This window comes from Neomonachus schauinslandi, chromosome 7 (genome assembly GCF_002201575.2).
Source record: "Neomonachus schauinslandi chromosome 7, ASM220157v2, whole genome shotgun sequence".
Lineage (NCBI taxonomy): Eukaryota > Metazoa > Chordata > Mammalia > Carnivora > Phocidae > Neomonachus > Neomonachus schauinslandi.
This window is the reverse complement of record NC_058409.1, coordinates 82,273,759-82,292,122: the sequence shown is the minus strand read 5'-3', so window position 1 is coordinate 82,292,122 and position 18,364 is coordinate 82,273,759. Positions and strand designations below refer to the sequence as shown.

At 34.5% G+C, this 18,364-nt stretch overlaps 1 protein-coding gene across 2 annotated transcripts in view; it reads right to left on the bottom strand.

The window, feature by feature from the left end:
* The window catches only part of FER (FER tyrosine kinase), a 427,159-nt gene that overhangs the window by 165,562 nt on the left and 243,233 nt on the right, over nucleotides 1-18,364 (bottom strand). For both annotated transcript variants that reach the window (XM_021701487.2, XM_044917073.1), the window contains 3 exons: nucleotides 13,929-13,985; nucleotides 6,965-7,080; nucleotides 4,414-4,508 (listed from right to left, as the gene is read on the bottom strand). In XM_021701487.2, the coding sequence (XP_021557162.1) occupies nucleotides 4,414-4,508; nucleotides 6,965-7,080; nucleotides 13,929-13,985 (268 nt within the window). The remainder of the gene's footprint in view (nucleotides 1-4,413; nucleotides 4,509-6,964; nucleotides 7,081-13,928; nucleotides 13,986-18,364) is intronic.

Genomic DNA, 18,364 nt, shown 5'->3' with positions numbered 1-18,364 from the left:
CCCTGGGATCATGACCTGAGCACGCCTATGAGCTCATTTTTTTAAAAAACAGGTTATAGAGGGGAGATATATTTTGATGCTATCTAAAACCTGGTAAAAAAAATTCTTTAATAATTCTGAAAGTTTCAAATCCCGTAAATCATTTTAAAATTAAGATAAATTTGAGGACTGCCAAAGGGCAGCATCTGTGTGAGCTAAGGCATGTAGCAGATGATTTAACATTCGATACCAGAAAGTTCTGAATTCAGAGAAAATATCCAGATCAGAAAGAAGTGGGCAATTACAAGTCTCTAGTGAAAGAAAGTGGAGACCGACATTTTTTAAGGCTTACTAAAATTAATCCCCTCTACTCAGGATCTGCAGAAACATTGTTACACTTAGAGGTTAAGGTGCTTGGTTTTCTCTTCATCCAGGAATTGGTGGCAGCCCTAAATGAATCACATGTATGAAAATAAAGGACAGCTGCCTGGACCATAAATATTACGTTATGCTTGTCACTTAAAAAAAATTCTCTCACAATTTCCTTCAATTTTGAAGAAAGATTTATTTATTTTTAGAAAGAAAGAGAGAGGGTGTGTGTGTGAGTGGGGAGGGGCAGTGGGCAAGGGAGAGAATCCCAAGCAGACTCCCTGCTGAGCACAGAGCCCTGTGCAGGGCTGGATCATATGACCCTGAGATCATGACCTGAGCCAAAATCAAGAGTCGGGTGCTTAACTGACTGAGGCACCCAGGAGTCTCTCATTTCAATTTCTAAGTAATAAACATGTTTGTAAAATAAAATGGAGTGGTACTTTTTTATTTTTTAGCATATTAGAGCTTTTTGTTTTTATTTTTAGTTTTTCCTAGTGCCATTTAGAATTGCCTTTTGTTTGATTTTACTTATCCAGCAACCCATGAGCCAGCAAGTAAATAAAGTATTTGTAATTCAAAAGACGATTCAAATGAAGACAGGATCATCTTGGAGTATTCACTCTAAACCTGAATCCTCAAATGCTTCTAATCTCTTTAAACATTACTCTGGTTCAAGTATATTTCGGATTTATGATTTCAAAGGGCTCAGTTATCTGACGAGAACAGGAGCATATTAAGTCTCTGCATAATACAGTTTTGAAATGGCATGCATATTAGACACTAAGCAGTTATTAAACCTTGCTTTTAACCTACCAGTTTTCTAAATCTTCCCTCCACAGCTTGATTCCCAGTAGAGAAAAAAAGTAACTCAAACAAAAATTTTCCTGTTTACTGCAATAAGCTATTTAACTTATCTGTGCACAAGGCTGAGAAATTATGGAACAGGGATTAATGTATTTGCCCATAGGGGACCTTGCATAGATGGTTAGCCTGAATTTTCATTTGTATTTTCAATTCATATAAGGATTACATATTTTGACCCACTTATAAATTGAATGACATAACAAAATAGAGCACTATTTTCCTACTTGCTATTTAACTAATGCTGACAAGTTACTTTCAGCTCTTTGAACTTAATTTAGCTTATTTGTAAATGAAGATAACAGTATAGCCTGGTAAAACAAATGAACTAATATTAAAGTGCTTTGACAACTATAAAATATTATGTAAGTGTAAAAAATTATATATTATGCTACTTTTATATGAATAAAAACTAGCTGGTTATTTCCTCATCATGCCTTTTATAAAGAGAGGAAAAAACAGAAAGATACTGTTTTGAAGTAGTCTGAGAATTGAGATTTTAAACTTAAGAAACACTTTCCTAACAATTAAAATAAAGTAATATAGGTTAGTGCTAAAATATACTTAATCTAGTCACTTGAGTTTTACATATTAAGGAAAGATTCTTGAAGGCTACATATAAAACATATCAGCAGAACAGTCACATATGATGGTGGAAAGAGAAGAACTGAAAACAAATGTTACACTTCCCAATTTATTCTCAGTCATTCCCGGCTAGAACATCTAGGGTTAGGAGTAGAGTTAGGGGCAGGAGCAAGGGCAGGTTTAGAGTCTGGGTTATAGTTTTGGCTAGATTACAGCAGGCATTTTAATTAATCACTTTTTTCTCTTAGCCAACTGGAAAATAATAAAATTTATGATGATGAGAACACAAAGTGGTCATGTGTGAATATAGAACGTGTATATATGTTTTTACATAAAATCACAGTTCATTACACCTTACAACAACCCTATTAATTTTACTATACAGGAAAGAAAACTAAGGCACAGAAGAGTTAAGTAGGTTGAGCAAGGTCACACAACACTACCTGGCTCTTGGGCTTTTTTATTTTTTAAAAAGCCATATTGAAGTTCAGATTATATACATAAAATTTATCCAACTTAATATACAACTCAATTGAGTTTTGACAATTTTACAAGGTTCAACTGTCATTACAATCCAGTTGAGACATTTTCATCAGGCCAAAAAGACCTCTCATACCTATAAACAGCTGGCCTTTAAACAACAGGGCTTAGGAACATCAACCCCATCCCACTGGAAAATCCACTACTGATTTCCCAAGAACTACTAATAGCCTACTGTTGAGCAGAAGCCCTACTACCTTACTAATAACATACAGTTGATTAAGATATTTTACATGTATATGTATCATATACTGTAGTTTTACAATAAAGCTAGAGAAAAAACTTAAGATCATAAGAAAAAATATGTTTACCATACTGTAAAAAACCTGCATAATAAATGGATCCACACATCAAACCCATGTTGTTCAAGGATCAAGGGTATAGTCAATCCCATCAGAACCCCCAGCCCTAAAAAACCACAAATCCCCTTTACCTATAGATGTCTTCTCTGGGCATTTCATAGAAATGGAGTCATATCAACATGTAGTCTTCAGCACTAGACTTGTTTTAATTAGCAGAAGGGTTTAGAGGCTCATGTATACTGCAGTGTGTATGACCTCATTTCTCCTTATTGCCTAATGGTATCTTTTGTTGGGATATCCTGCATTGTATATCCATTTATCAGTTAATGGACATCTAGGTTATTTCTACTTTTCGGCTATTATAAATAATGCTGCTATGAACACCCACATACATTTGTATTGACAAATATTTTCAGTTCTCTTGGGTAAATACTAGGATTGAAACAGTTTACATGGAAAATTTATAACTTTTTGAGAAACTTTTCAATAAATAGCCAAAGTGGCTATTATTTTAAATTCCAGCAGTAATGTATGAGGGATTTGGTTTTTTCACACTCTAACACTCACCAGAGCTCAAGAACCCCACCACTACCCTCTCTGGCCTTTCACTGACCACACGTGTGTCCCAGAATGTTGGACAGGAGAGAGGAAGAAGCTAAGTGAATGGAGAAGTAAGGGAGACAGAGATCCTTACACTTTTTCAAAGACAACCACATCGATTCCAACTGATAAACCTATATTGACCCATCAGGGCCCTCTGAGGTCCACAGTTTACATTATGATTCACTCTTGGTTTGTAGGTTCTATGAATCTGGACAATAATAAAATGGCATGTATTCACTATTATATGTGATGATGATGATCCTAAATCCTGCAGTTATATGGTAATATTAACAACTATATTGCAATAGCAAGCAAACCAATGTGATAAAATGGGAAGAACTATCCTTAATAGAAGAATTATGTTAGCAATATTTAATGGGCAATCTATAATAGCAGGTTTATTTACTGTATATTGAAGTTAGAAATATTTTTCATGTTCCTTTAAATTTCTTTTAAAATAACCAAATACTTGTTAAAGCAAATCCTTGTCAAATATTAAATACTGTATTTATAAATTTTTACCAAAAATCAAATTTTACCTCTAATTATATTTTCTACCATAAGAGGATATACAGTGAAAGTAACTTAAGAAAATACTCTTATCAGTTCAAGGTTATCTTTGCTTGTTGGCAAAAGTGGTTAATCACAAGACCTAAGGACACTGAAAGTGACCAGAAAAAAATACAGGACAAATCCCTCAACAGATGACTTTTTTTCTTTGTTTGCTTATGAAAGACATTCATAGTTCATAAGGGATTTAAAACTCTATGGAATTTTATATACAGCCAAACAAGAGGATGTGCAGTATTGTACTTGGAAAATAATGAACAGAATATAAGAGTACTACAATTGTTATAAAGCCAAACCAAGTAGACTATTTTTATAAACAGCTTTTCTAACAAAAACATACGTAACTATATTCCATGTGTAATCCCACTGTAATAATGTATCTCCTCTCAAAAAAAAAAAAAAAAGGTTGGCTGACATTTTCTAGACAACAACAAAGTAATACAGACTATAAAAATATCGAGCATATGTACAGCTTTGTCATCAGGAAAATGTTAAACAGAATTGTTGAGAACTTTACAAGGAGAAATCAAAGAGACTGAACATATAAAAATAATAAAACATGACATTAAAATGTCATTGAGGAAACCTCTAAAATCATTACCTGGAACCAGTTCCATAATGATGTAGATAGGCTGTCTTTGTGTGCAAACGCCTATAAGTTTGACAATATTGGGATGATCGTATTGCTTGAGAATTCTGAATGAGAGGAAAGTGTAAAAATAGTTACCATTTAAATACTAAAACATTAAATCATGAATAGTGTGCCCAAGTAGAATATACTTTACTTGACATAATTCTCTTTTTTAAAACTTTAGTATGAAGCCAAATTATGATAAATGATGGGATGTACACAAAATTGGATAAATATTGGCAAACTACAGGTACAAATGAGTCAATTCTCCTTAATCCAATTCAATTTTCATTTAAAAATTACTGAATAAGTAACAACCATGCTAAGTATGAACAACTTACTTAGTCCCAAATACGTATAACTGCCTTTAAAGTATCTCGTTTTAGCTACCACAAAAGGGTAACTGGTAAGTATTAATGGACCAAAAACTGTAAGCTGCTAGATTGGCATCTCTTTGTTTTGTTGTTTTAGGACACACTTGATTGAAAATACATAAATAAGAATTCAATTCATATTGGTAAATGCTATAGGCTAATTATCTCATCAGATTTTATAAAATACTATCTTGATGAACATGATCAATTTCAAAATAGTAAAAACTCAAAAGTTTTAAGAAAACTGGCTTAAAGATTAAAAATAATTAAGTAGAAGTTTCAATATAGACTTAAGCTGAAGCAGAGGGGACTTTGCTTGGATAAAGACAAAATTTCATCCGAGGGCTATAAAAGTAGCATAGCCTCATCCATGGCACTCCAAGCATAAGTTAAAAATAAATTAGATTCCATCGTAGGCCTATTTACCCTGAATATTTCTGTTACCAAATTTTATTCCAGATTATCCTACTGACATAGTTATAAATTCACTCATATTTGAAAAATGCAGTTTTCTTTCCTAAGAGAATGAAAAAAAATAACTATTGGGAGAAAGATAAAACAGTTTAAATGTTTTGTACAAATCCAACTGAAGCAGAGATAACTCTAAGAAAAATGCGTTAGATTGAAAATATATAATGATTTGTAAGGGAAGAGATAGAGTGGGAAAAATTCTAGAGATAAGGAAAATATCGTCACTAACTTGGAGCTTGCAACTTTTATGAGGAATTAAAAAAGAAGTCTTAGAATGTTTGAGTTTAATCGAAAATGTCATTTTCTTACGTTGGAAACTGCTTAGTAAAGAAAGGCCACAAAATAGCCAGGCTGAACTCAATATTAAGTATCTAAATACATAGCTCTATTGTCTATTTAATGATACTTGGGAGTTCCCATGGCTACAACTCTCCTTTTTAACCTAAAACTTCATAATTCCACTTTAGAAAATGGACTTTTCCACTTTAAGAAATTTAATACTTTATTTTGTAATAAAACAATCACAAATTAGAGAGCAAGAAAATGAACTATTTTTTCAAAATAATGTAAGATATAACCTTGGACCTTAAGAATACCTATGAATAACTACACAATGAGCCTATGAATTTCTTTTGTAATAGCATGCCTTTATCACAGCATATTTTTGACCTTCCAATAATGTACCTTTAAAAAGTTTACAACTTTATTCTATGATATTTAATAAATGCATCCAACTAGGTTAATCCATTGCTATCAATATTAATTTTTAGATAACGAATGGAGAAATGTACATCAAAATGCTCCATCCTATGGCACTGGTTCTCTTGTTGCCATCATCTTGGTTCTCTGACAGCACTTTATAGGAACTTCAATTTCATACACTATGCCATGATAAAGACACACGTAAACAAACACACATGCACACGCACATGTGCGCACACACACATCCCTTTCCCTTTCTCCCTTTACAACACAAATCTCTATGTATTCTCCTTCTTTCCCATCCATGTATCCATGCATCTCAGAATGAGAGTTCATCCTTACTCTGTCCAAAACATCTTTCCATTTTTTTGTGCTGTGTTGTATATACTGGATTTTACTACTAATAGAACCGTGTTAAATTTTAGCCAATAATCCTAGAATATTAGAAAAGAAACAATGTGCAGATTTTGGAACAAATGCCCAACAATGAGTTGAAGAAGAAATTTGAGGTTCTCAGAAAAGAAAGTTAACAGCTCAGTAAAGACTATCAACTGAAAACATCTAAGGAAAGTTAGATATAATTATATGTATCTCAATATATATACATAAATTATGTATTTGTATATAGAATATAGTAATATTTTTATTATAAAGACAATCACAACATTGCATATATACATGCCTATGTAATGTATGTGTGATAAAAGCAAAAAATACTGCAATATACCAATACTGAAGAATACTCACTGTTTTTTAGCATCTGGTTCTTTTGAGCGTGACTGTATAACTAATGTATAATCTAGCTCAAAAACAAACTTTTTGTTTCTACATTGTATAAGTGCTTACTTATGAGGGTTCTAAAAGTGCTTACCTCCATTTCAGTAAATCATAATTTAAGATAATTCCAAACATCACATTTAATGTTATAGTGTTACCTTATAAATACATGTTTAATATAACTTTTGTAAACTCACTTGGCTTCTTGTAAAAATTTTATTTTCAGTTCCTGAGGAAGGTCTTCTTTACAGGTTTTAACAGCAACAGCAGTTTTATCCTTTAATATGCCCTTATATACTTCACCAAAATTTCCCTGAAAATACAAACACATTTATTGTTTAGGATATAAAGCAACATCAATCTTTGCAAAATATAAGGAAAGCACATAATAATGAATTTTGAGTTCAAAGTATTCTGTCAGCTTTATTCAGAGTCTTAAGTGGAACTAAAGATTGGAAATGTTGCTCTTTCCAATTCTCCAGCTTTAAAAATAGTACCCAACCCACCTACCATTTGGGGGATTGAAGCTGAGGAGAACCGAAAAAGAAAAAAGGGGAAAAAATTCCAAGAGACTTGGATAAAAGGAGAAACTCAAATCGAAGCCATCAGAAGTATTTAAGTTTCACGTCTCCTAGTGCTCTTTACTCCCAAGCTCTAAATTTTATTAGATTAAGAAGTTATCAATTAATGTTTCAAGATAAAGCAAAGACTTCATGAAGTGACTGTTGGTATGGATCCCCAAACCTGAATATCAGTTGAAGAGTGTCAGGGAATAAGGGAGAGGCAACAGAACCAGGCAGACCAAGGACTATCACCAGTCAACTGTAGACTGTCAGTCTCAGAAAGGCACCGAGTTAAGAGAAGGTGCTTACCCAAATGCCAGTGTCGCCCATGTTGAGTTTCTATCAAATGTATAAATCCCTAACTTCATGCTGTGGCTCTAACCTATTTTGACTTAACATGCCGTATTTCAACTTTGGAGTTGTTTGTTTTTTATTATTAATATAAAACCAAATATTACGAAGAAGATCTATAAAGTTAATACAACTATTTTTTAGTATTCAAGTTTTTATTTATGTATATATATTGTTTACATAACTATAATCGTAACATGCAAGCCTTACGATAAGCTTCAATGCTATTGTTGAGCAAGAACTAACTGAACTAGGACTCTGCTAGTTATTGGGTTTGAGTTCTAAGTGCAATGTAACTTTTTTTTTAAGATTTACTTTCTTTAGACAGAGAGCGAGCGAGCACAGGCATACAAGCAGGGGGAGGGGCAGAGGGAGAGAATCTCAAGCATTTCCTGCTGACTGTGCAGCCCCAAGGTCATGACTTGAGCAGAAATCAAGAGTCAGATGCTGAACCAACTGAGCCACCCAGTTGCCCCAAGAGATTTAACTCTTAATAAATAGTTCAAGGTGTATAAATTTTATGTTAATAAATTTAAAATTACTAAAATATTTATTTCAATATATATTTTTGTATCTGTACATTTACATCTAATTTCTGTCAGCAGAAATTTTTTTTTTAATTTTTAAAATTCTAGCGTAGTTAACAGTGTTATGTTAGTTTCAAGTGTACAATGTAGTGATTCAGCAATTCCATACATTACTTAGTGCTCATCGTGGTAAGTGTACTCTTAATCCCCTTTGCCTAGATCACCTATCCCCTACTCACCTCCCTTCTGGTAACCATCTATTTGTTTTTTATGATTAAGAATCTGTTTGTTTCAGTTTGCCTTTTCTTTTTCCTTTGTTCATTTGGTTTCTTAAATTCCACACATGAGTGAAATCATATGGTATTTATCTTTCTCTGACTTGCTTAGCATTATACCCTCAGGATCCATCCATGTTGTTGCAAATGGCAAGATTTCATTCTTTTTTATGGCTGAATAATATTCCATTGTATATATTTACCACATCTTCTTTACCCATTCATCAGTCAATGGACACTTAGGTTGCTTCCATATCTTGGCTATTGTAAACAATGCTGCTATAAACACTGGGGTGCATGTATCCCTTTGAATCAGTATTTTTGTATTCTTTGGGTAAATTCTTTGGCTGGATTGTAGAGTAGTTCTATTTTGGAATTCATTCATTCTGAAATTCATGGTCCATCATCATCAACATTTTATCTTCAATGTATTCTCTGGTGATTCTCTTCACCTTTTTGTTCTAACAAACTTGGCTCTCATCTGAGCTTTCAAATGGTGGCTGAGCTTCCTTTTGCCTTCTGAACTTAAGTGATGATTCCCCTGTCACCTTCCCTTCTCCCACTGCCCTGGGAGTTGATACAGAGTATTCAACTAGCTCCTTGTCACTGCTTTCAAACCATTTTCCCTCCTGCATTCCCCAAAACCAAACTCTGAAACTTTATCATTTGATTATATATCTACTTCCCTTACTGTAGCTACCAGCTACTGAATTTGAAAATATTTTCCTTTGGTTAACACAGTACTCAGTATTACTCCTGCCTGTCTTAATTACTGTCAATTTCAGTAGACACTTAAAGTACCTTCCATCACTTCAAACCCTCAGTTTCTTGAACATCATTCTTCCAGTAGTCTTGTACTCCAACCTATTTTCTAGGATCATGCCTTAAACTTTGCCACTGCCGGGGCACCTGGGTGGCTCAGTTAAGCGTCTGACTCTTGATTTCAGCTCAGGTCATGATCTTGATCTTTTGAGATCAAGCCCCACGTTGGTCTCCATGCTGGACATGGAACCTGTTTAAGATTCTCTCTCTCCCTCTGCCCCTTCCCCCCTCCAAATAAAAACAAAACAAAACAACTTTGCCACTGCCAATAATGTAACTCCCCTGTAATACCTCTTTTATTCATCCCATCTTCTGGCTGGCTTCTACATTTGTAGCTTACTTCCTCTAGTATCCAGACTCCAAAAATCCTTTGACTGTATGGGAATTTCCAAATCTTTAGATCATCCACTTTTATTATCGAACACCCCCTTAATGTCCTTTCTTCCTTGCTTATCCAGTTTAAATTCTATAGTCAGCAATTACAACTGCTTACCATACATTCTGAACTTCACTGTTCGTCTTCATCTATAAAACTCCCTTATCAAATCTACAATCCTGACTAAACTCAACACTCAGACTATTCTGCACCTATGCAGCTAAATGTGGCTGGAGAAAATCCACAACCTCACTGACTGGGTTCACTTCAAATTCATGGGCACAACCCTCTAGAAGGCCCTTAATGTTGCTCCATCAATTCTCACCTCTCCCTCTAAAATAGTCTGTTTTTCACTAGATTATTCCCAACGGCCAACTAACATGCTGTTGCGTCTCTCAGGGTAAGCAGCAACACAATTCATTCTCTTGAAACTACCACCACGTATCTCTGCTTCCTTTTGCAACAAAGCTTCAAAGAGTTTCATCCTTGCTATCTCTAGTTCCTCTCCTCCCATTCTCTCTTCATCTATTCCAATCTAGCTTTCCACTAAAGCACTCCCAGGAAGCTGCTCAGCCAAATCAGCAGTGGCCATCTCGTTACTAAATTCAATGGTTAATTCCCAGTCATCATCTCATTTGACCTATCAGCAAAATCTAACACCATTGATCACTCTGTTTTCCTTGATATACTCTCTTCTCTTGGCTTCCAAGACATCCTATCTTCTGGTTTTTTACCTATATGATTGATTTCTCTTTCTCAGCCTCTTCTGATGTTTGCTTCTCTTGTCTAAAGCCTATTATTATAGTAACCGGAGTTCAGTCTCCATTTTCTGAGAGAGACCCACTCCATTACTGAACTCATCTGGTCTTATGGCTTTAAATGCCATCTATAGGGGCGCCTGAGTGGCTCAGATGGTTAAGCCTCAGATGGTCTGCCTTCAGCTCAGGTCATGATCTCAGGGTCCTGGGATTGAGCCCTGTATCGGGCTCTAGGCTCAGTGAGGAGTCTGCTTCTCCCTCTCTCTCTCTGTCTCTCTCCCCTGCTCATTCTTTCTCTCTCTATCCCTCTCTCTCTCTGTCTCAAATGAATAAATAAATTTTAAAAAGCCATCTATATGTGGTATATATATCCAAGGTAATGTTATTCAACCATGAGAAAGCAGGACATTCTGCCATTTGCAGTAACACGGATAAAACTTGAGCACATTATGGTAAGTCAGACAAATATATGTACTACCACATTTATGAACTCTAAAAAAGCCATATGCATAAAAACAGAGAGTAAAATGGAGGTTACAGAGGATGGGTAAAGGGAGCAGATAGGACTGATATTGTCTAAGGGTACAAACTAAACTTTTGAGAAGTAAGCACTAGAAATCTAATGCACAAGATAGTGAATATAAACAATATTATATTATAATCAAACTTGCTAAGTGGCTACAACTTTTCAACCACAAAAAAGAAAGGATAATTACATAATGTGCTAGAGACCCTAACTACCACTACAACGGCAATCACGTTACTACATATAAACGTATCAATTTAATATATTGTGCACCTTAAATGTACATGTTATATGTCAAATATATTCCAATGAAAAATCTTAAATAACATCTATATATAACTACCAAATATACATGCTACAACTGCGAATTTGTACTTTTGATCCAGACCTCTTTTTTAAACTCCAGACTTGAGAGCCAGCTATCTTCCCAACCTCTCCATTTGGCAGTCAAACAGACAAAACTTAATACATCCAAAACCTAATTCCTAAATTTATTCCCCCAAAACTTGCTGCACCTACACTGACTTCCCCTTCTCTCATGCTCCACATAGACTCCATCAGGATATTCAGTTGGTTCAACAGTAAAAATGTAACCAGAACCCACAAGTTTCCACCACCTCCCCTGCTATCAACCTGATCTAGCAACCATCATCTATTAGTTAGGTAAGGGCAATTGCCTCCTAACCTTCCAACCTGTCAGCCTATACTCAATACAACAGCCACAGTGATCTTTTTAGTAAGTAAGATCATGCCACCCCTCCACTCAAAGTCATCCACCAGCTCATCTTTTCATACATAATCAAAGCCAAAGCAATTATAATGGCCTGCAAGGTTCTACATGATTTACACCCTCACTGCCTCACCCACTTCCTGTCCTATCACATTCCTCCCTGCTTACGGAACTCAGTTACAGCCAAGTTGTCTGTCTTGCTCTTCAAAGAAAATTTGCATTGGTTACTCCCTTCTCCTAGAACCCTCTTTCTCAGATGTCCTCATGACTAAAATCCCTCCAAGTTTTTATACAAAAGTAAAAAATTTTAATAAAGCATACCCAGATCTCCCTATTAAAAATTCCAACCCTGGCCAACAGCACCTCCCAACTTCCCTTTATTTTTCACAGGACTTAGTCCTCTAATGTTATAAAATTTAGCTATTTATTGTTTATTATTTATCGATCTTCCCCTGATAGATAGAATATAAGCTCCATAAGGGCAAAGATATTTGTCTCCTTTGTTGGCTGATGTATCCCGAGTGTCTAGAAGAGAGCCTGGCACTAAGGAGACATTCCATAAATATTTCAGGAGTGAATAAAATATTTCTTGAATACCAAATATATTATCAAGTACAGTCTAATTATATATTGCTGAATAAAAAAGTTAAGAGTTCCTATCTCAATCTCCTATTACTACTCAATTCCAAAGTCTGTCAGTATAGAAACCATGACTAATTCTTTTTACCTCATGCACTCTCAAGGAGTATACTGTAAATATTTATTAAGACTAGGTAATGAAAAGATTGAATCATAAATCAGTTTATACTCAAAATATTAGCTGAAATTAAGCTATACAGTGTCTCTAAAGTTGCAGTCTTATTAAAAATGATTAAATTTATTTAAAATGACCTCATGCTACTGCCTGTCATTGAGAAAATATTATTCTTTGAAACAGCTCTAGTAAGGATCTAAAGATTAAAATCTCTCTTAATGTACCATATCTCACATATTAAACTAAACATAAAAATAATTGAAATATTTCTCTTTAACTGAAAATTTTTTTCTTGGTACTAAAAAAGCAGTCTTCCCCAACACATTCTATTTCAGTAAGTGGTATATTTTATAATTTTTTCAGTTGTATTTTCATGGAAATTTAATTTCTTTGTAATAATTTCTGGCCCAATTACTGCTACTGAGTTACTGACCTAAAGTAATGGAAAGAATTCCATTCCATTCCATTCCATTCCATTCAATTCAATTCAAACTTTCAAACAGAAACATCAATTAAGTGACATTAATATTTACCCACTGGGACTCAATCACAGATCAGCAATCAATAAATTTGCAAATAGTCCATTTGATTAATGATCAAATGTCTAACATTATTATTAAACATAATATACATTCATATGGCCTATGAGTTGGAATAAACTTCAAACTAGATTAGAAAAAAAGACTTTTGTCATATATAAGCTGCCTTCTCTGACCACTACCAGATCTACCTATAAGATGGATCTTTATATTGAAACCCGTCTTAACCACATAGTTGTTAGACTGAAATAATGCATCCAGTGTTGTTACATATTGTGATTCTATACACAATCCTGAAATCTCAGAGAGTAGTATGCCACTTTTTCTGAGTTATCCTGTATAACCAGAAACAAATGGAATACAACTATTAGGTGTTTAAACTTCTATTACCCCACAGGCTCTTTCCCATCTCCAATCAATAGTTTTGGTTTTACCACACCATGAGGAATAAACTCATTGCGGTTTAAGTCCTTCCAGACGAAAACAGACATATACTATTTTAAAAACCAAGAATCATCCTTAAACTTTTCACAGATTTTTACTTATCTTTTTCACTGAACACTGCCGTATTTGCAGCAGATGTGGTATTGTGTTCACCTGGGTTCATGTGGGAATGTGCCCTGCTGTGTGCGGGAACGTAAGAAAGACTCTGGAGAGGGGCGCCTGGGTGGCTCAGTCGTTAAGCGTCTGCCTTCAGCTCAGGTCATGGTCCCAGGGTCCTGGGATCGAGCCCTGCATTGGGCTCCCTGCTCGGCGGGAAGCCTGCTTCTCCCTCTCCCACTCCCCCTGCTGGTGTTCCCCCTCTCGCTGTGTCTCTCTCTGTCAAATAAATAAAATCTTTAAAAAAAAAAAAAAAAGAAAAACTCTGGAGAAAATGAAATCTGTAGAGTGAACAGTCACTGTAAAGACTTCTGGTTATTTAGTTCAGCTGACTACATACCTTGCCCAGTAATTCTCCCAATGTGACATCTTCGTGATTGAGAACCCATTTCTTATCCTAGGGCAAAGAAAAAGAACAGCCTTTTTAGCCCAAGCAAGGGTGCATTTCCTGTAAGATCCATTTGAGGCAGTAGCCAAGAGAACTAATGGGTATTTCATTCAGACCATTAAATCAACAGCACTCTCACAAGTTGTAACTTCAAGAGGTTATGAAACAGATTTAAGAAATGTTACTAACCAATAGGATTTTAAAATCTACATTACAGCTAACTTCTATCAGAAATCTCAGCCTTCAGAATGATAGTATCCTTGTAACCAGAACACAGCATGCCCTTTCCTCCCACCATAAAGTTTGGCTATGCTTTAATTTGTCATTTCACAACAGCTGTGTCCTAAGTACATGAGGGAATATCATTGTACAATGCAAAATGTCCAATCCCCACTTGAGCATCTAAGATAACATTACTAAGAGCTAATTTTTCCACTTGTAAACTGGCCATGAGTTATAGCTGTCTATGACACTCACTACATGTAGTTCCTCATCTTTTACAAGTACTTTCTTGTAGTATAATAAAGCAGCAAGTATCAATTACAATATCACTAGGGTACACAAGATTAGTAATGCAAACATGCCATTATAAAAGAGCATCCTATTATCTGATCTCAAGAACTAACTACTACATAGGGAATATTTTATCATCTAAAAATCCCAGCTAGGAAACTACACAATACTGTAAGGTTAAAAAGGCACATAATTTTTTTTTAAAAGAAAAAGGAACAAGTAATGAAGCAAGAAAGAAGGAGAGAGAGGAAGAAATGAAGAAAAAGAGGGAAGGAAAAACAGGGGCATGGGAGAAGAGAGAGAAGAAAAAGGAAGTCCTGGGGTGATATATTTTCTTCATAACTTGTTTTTTTTATTAAATGTTAAAGTGTAGTATTCCCCCATTATACAGACTGAAAACTAATATGATCCACAGAATGAGTCATAACAAGTAATCACATATCTTAAAGTAAAAATCCACCCTATCTTTAGTTTAAAAATATTCTGGACAGCCATTTGAAGCACTTTACCTTCTGGAATGCCATAAAACAAACAAGGCCACCACCCTCTGCTAGGTCAACAAAGAGAACAACATTGACTTTTTTCAGTAACAGTTTACATGTATAGTCTTTCAAACTAAATATAAAGCTAGAGCCATAAAGGACCTGAAAGAAAACAGGAGAATAGCTTCATGATCAAGAGAGTAAGCAAAGATTTTTTAGGATACAAAAAGCACTAACTATAAAAGAAACATTTGGAATTCATCAAAATTATAAACATTTGTTCTTCCAAGGGCCATCATTTGAAAAATGAAACAGCAAACTACATCTGGGACAACATTTCTGCATTATATCTATCTAACAAATAATTGAGTGTAGGGAATTCATGCCTCAGTAAAAAGTTGAGAAACAACCGAATTTTAAGAAATTGGGTAAAAATCTACAATAGCCAAATTATGTGAACATGGCTGATAAATGGATAAAGAAGATAGATAAATAATAGATAGATAAGTAAGTGATATATGAATAAATGTTCATGTGATATATCTCAGACACACACACACTGGAATATTATTCAGCCAAAAAAAGAATGAACTCTTGCCATTTGCAACAACATGGATGGAGCTAGAGAGTATCATGCTAAGCAAAATAAGTCAGAGGAAGACAAATACCATATGCTTGCACTCATATGTGGGATTTAAGAAACAAAATAAACAAGCAAAGGGAAAAGTAAGAGGCAAACCAAGAACAGACTCTTAACTATAGAGAACAAACTGATGGTTACCAGAGGGAAGATGGGTAGAGGGATGGGTGAAATAGGTGATGGGGATTAAGGTGGGCACTTGTTGTGATGAGCACTGTGTTATATGTAAATGTTGAATCACTAAATTGTACACCTGCAACTAATTTTACACGGTATGTTAACTGGAATTAAAATAAAAACTTCAAAAAATAAGTCGGATAAAAAATGTGAAAGAAGATGGACAAATAATAAGTACATCAAAAGATGTTTGAGTACTATTAGTGACATACAACTGTAAACCACAGTAAGATGCCAATTCGCACCCACTAGAATATGAAAATTAAAAAGATTAACAGTATCAGGAGATCGTGAGCATATGGGGCAATTGGAATACTCATACACTGTTGGTAAGGCCGTAAAATGGTACAGCCATTTTGGAAGACAATTTGGCAGTGTCTTATGAAGTTGAACATCTACATCAAGATGAGAATCAATAAACAAATTTTGGTGTAGTCAGGCATTTAGTTATTATTCAGCAATAAATAGGAATTTATTACAAATAAATAAAACAGAGCACTTGCACAACATTTTGCCAAGCTACTACAGCCAAATATACTTTACATACATGCAGACATAACGAGTTCCTTTATATGAATTGTTAGAAGTGGACAACGTATCTATAATGCTATAAATCAGAGCAGTGATTGCCTGAGGCAAGGGTTGGGGAAGATGGACTGCCAAGAAGGAATTTTGGGGGGTTTAGGGAAATATTCAGTTTATTGATATTTCATTGAACTATACACTTAAAACCTGTGCATTTTTGCTGCATGTAAATGATTTCCATAAGGCTGATTTTTTAAAATGAGAAATGTAAAAAAGCAAATATGCTACTTTTCATTTGAGTAGGACTTCTGGGTTTAATTTCCACTCCATCATACACTATCAAAAGTATATTATCAAAAGAATGCAGTCTGGCAGGCAGGAGAGTTATTATTTTAAAGTTGCAAAACTGATTTGTTGAGAACTTTTTCATTTCAAACAGTGGTAAAACAGGAGGATCACACCAATTCTCCCCCTGAAAACCACTGAAAAAACTGGATAAAATTTAAGAACAAAAGCAAAAAAGCTCCAAACTTTTATTCAAGAGGCCTGAAAAGCAAGTGAAATAGTAAGGGCTGAGAGGCTAAATTCAGGTTAAGACCAAAAGTTGAGTTAGGTTAAGAAAAGTTAAATTTAGGTTAAGAAAGGACCCAAATGTCAAGACCTTTTGGGCTACCTTTAGCATATGCTGATTTTGAAAGCAGCACCAAAAACAAACAAACAAACAAACAAAAACAAAATGCGCGCGCGCGCGCGCGCGCGCGCGCACACACACACACACACACACACACACACACACACACACTAAAGGACGTTCTCTACTAGAAGGAACAAAGGAAGAAAAACAAAAACGGTGGAAATTTGAGTAAATATAATAGACTCTTCTTCTCTTACATTCTTTAAAATATGCTCGACAAATAGAAAAGAGAGGTATAAAACTTTTTGATGAGTTTTTCAATTGACTTAGATGCAATACATATGAAAAGTACAAGGAGGGAAAGGTATACAGATCCATACCGTAATAAAGTTTCTGCATCCCACTTGAAGTGTTAGGGTATTGATTTTTTGTAAACGGTGAAAAGTTAAATGTTTTTGATAGTTCCTAGAGCAACCACTTAAAAAAAAAAAAAAAGGCACAAAGCTACATAACCAAAAATACAAGAGAAAAAAATGTAATGTCATAGTAAAAAGCGTTCAAATAACTCAAAAGAAGGCAAGAAAGGGGAAAAAGGAAAACAAAAATCAGAACAAAATATAAAATGGTAGTCCTAAATCCAAACATACCAATACCATACATCAGACAATTAAAAGACAAATTTTTAAAAAGAATATTAAAAAGGAGTCAACTATGTGCTTTCTTAAGAAACTCACTATAACTTTAATGATACAAGTATCTCAAAATGATAGAAATGGATATAAAATGAAAACATAAATCGTAAGAAAGCTGGACCACCTAGTAATGTCAGACAAAGTAAATACACAGCTAAAAAAATTACCATGGATAGAGGAAAATCACATAATGATAAAATGTCAATTCACCAAGAAAATGCCATTATCCTAAAAGTCTATGATTCAAACACCAATACTTCAGAATGAAGGAAACATGGACAGAATTACAAGAACAATTTCACAATTATAGTTGGAGATTTCAAAACTCCTCTCCCAGTAATAGACAGTAGAGAGAAAATCAGCAAGGATATAAAATAACTGAATAATACCATCAACCAAGTAGATAAAATTGATATTTATAATAAAACTCCACTCAACAGCAGAATAAAACCCTCTTTGCAAATGCATAAGGAAAATACACCAAACTAAATCATATCATAAACCTGGATCATGGAAAAAATCTTAACAAATGTAAAAGAAACGAGGTCATACAAGTTATGTTCTCTGACAACAAAATTTAACAGAAATCAATAACAAGGTTAACAGAACGTTTCCAAATACTTGGAAATTTAACAGCATACTTTTAAATGATCATGGGTGAAAGAAAAAGTCTTAAGCAATTCTAATTTACAGCTAGGTAAGCTAAACTAATTAGATGACTAAGG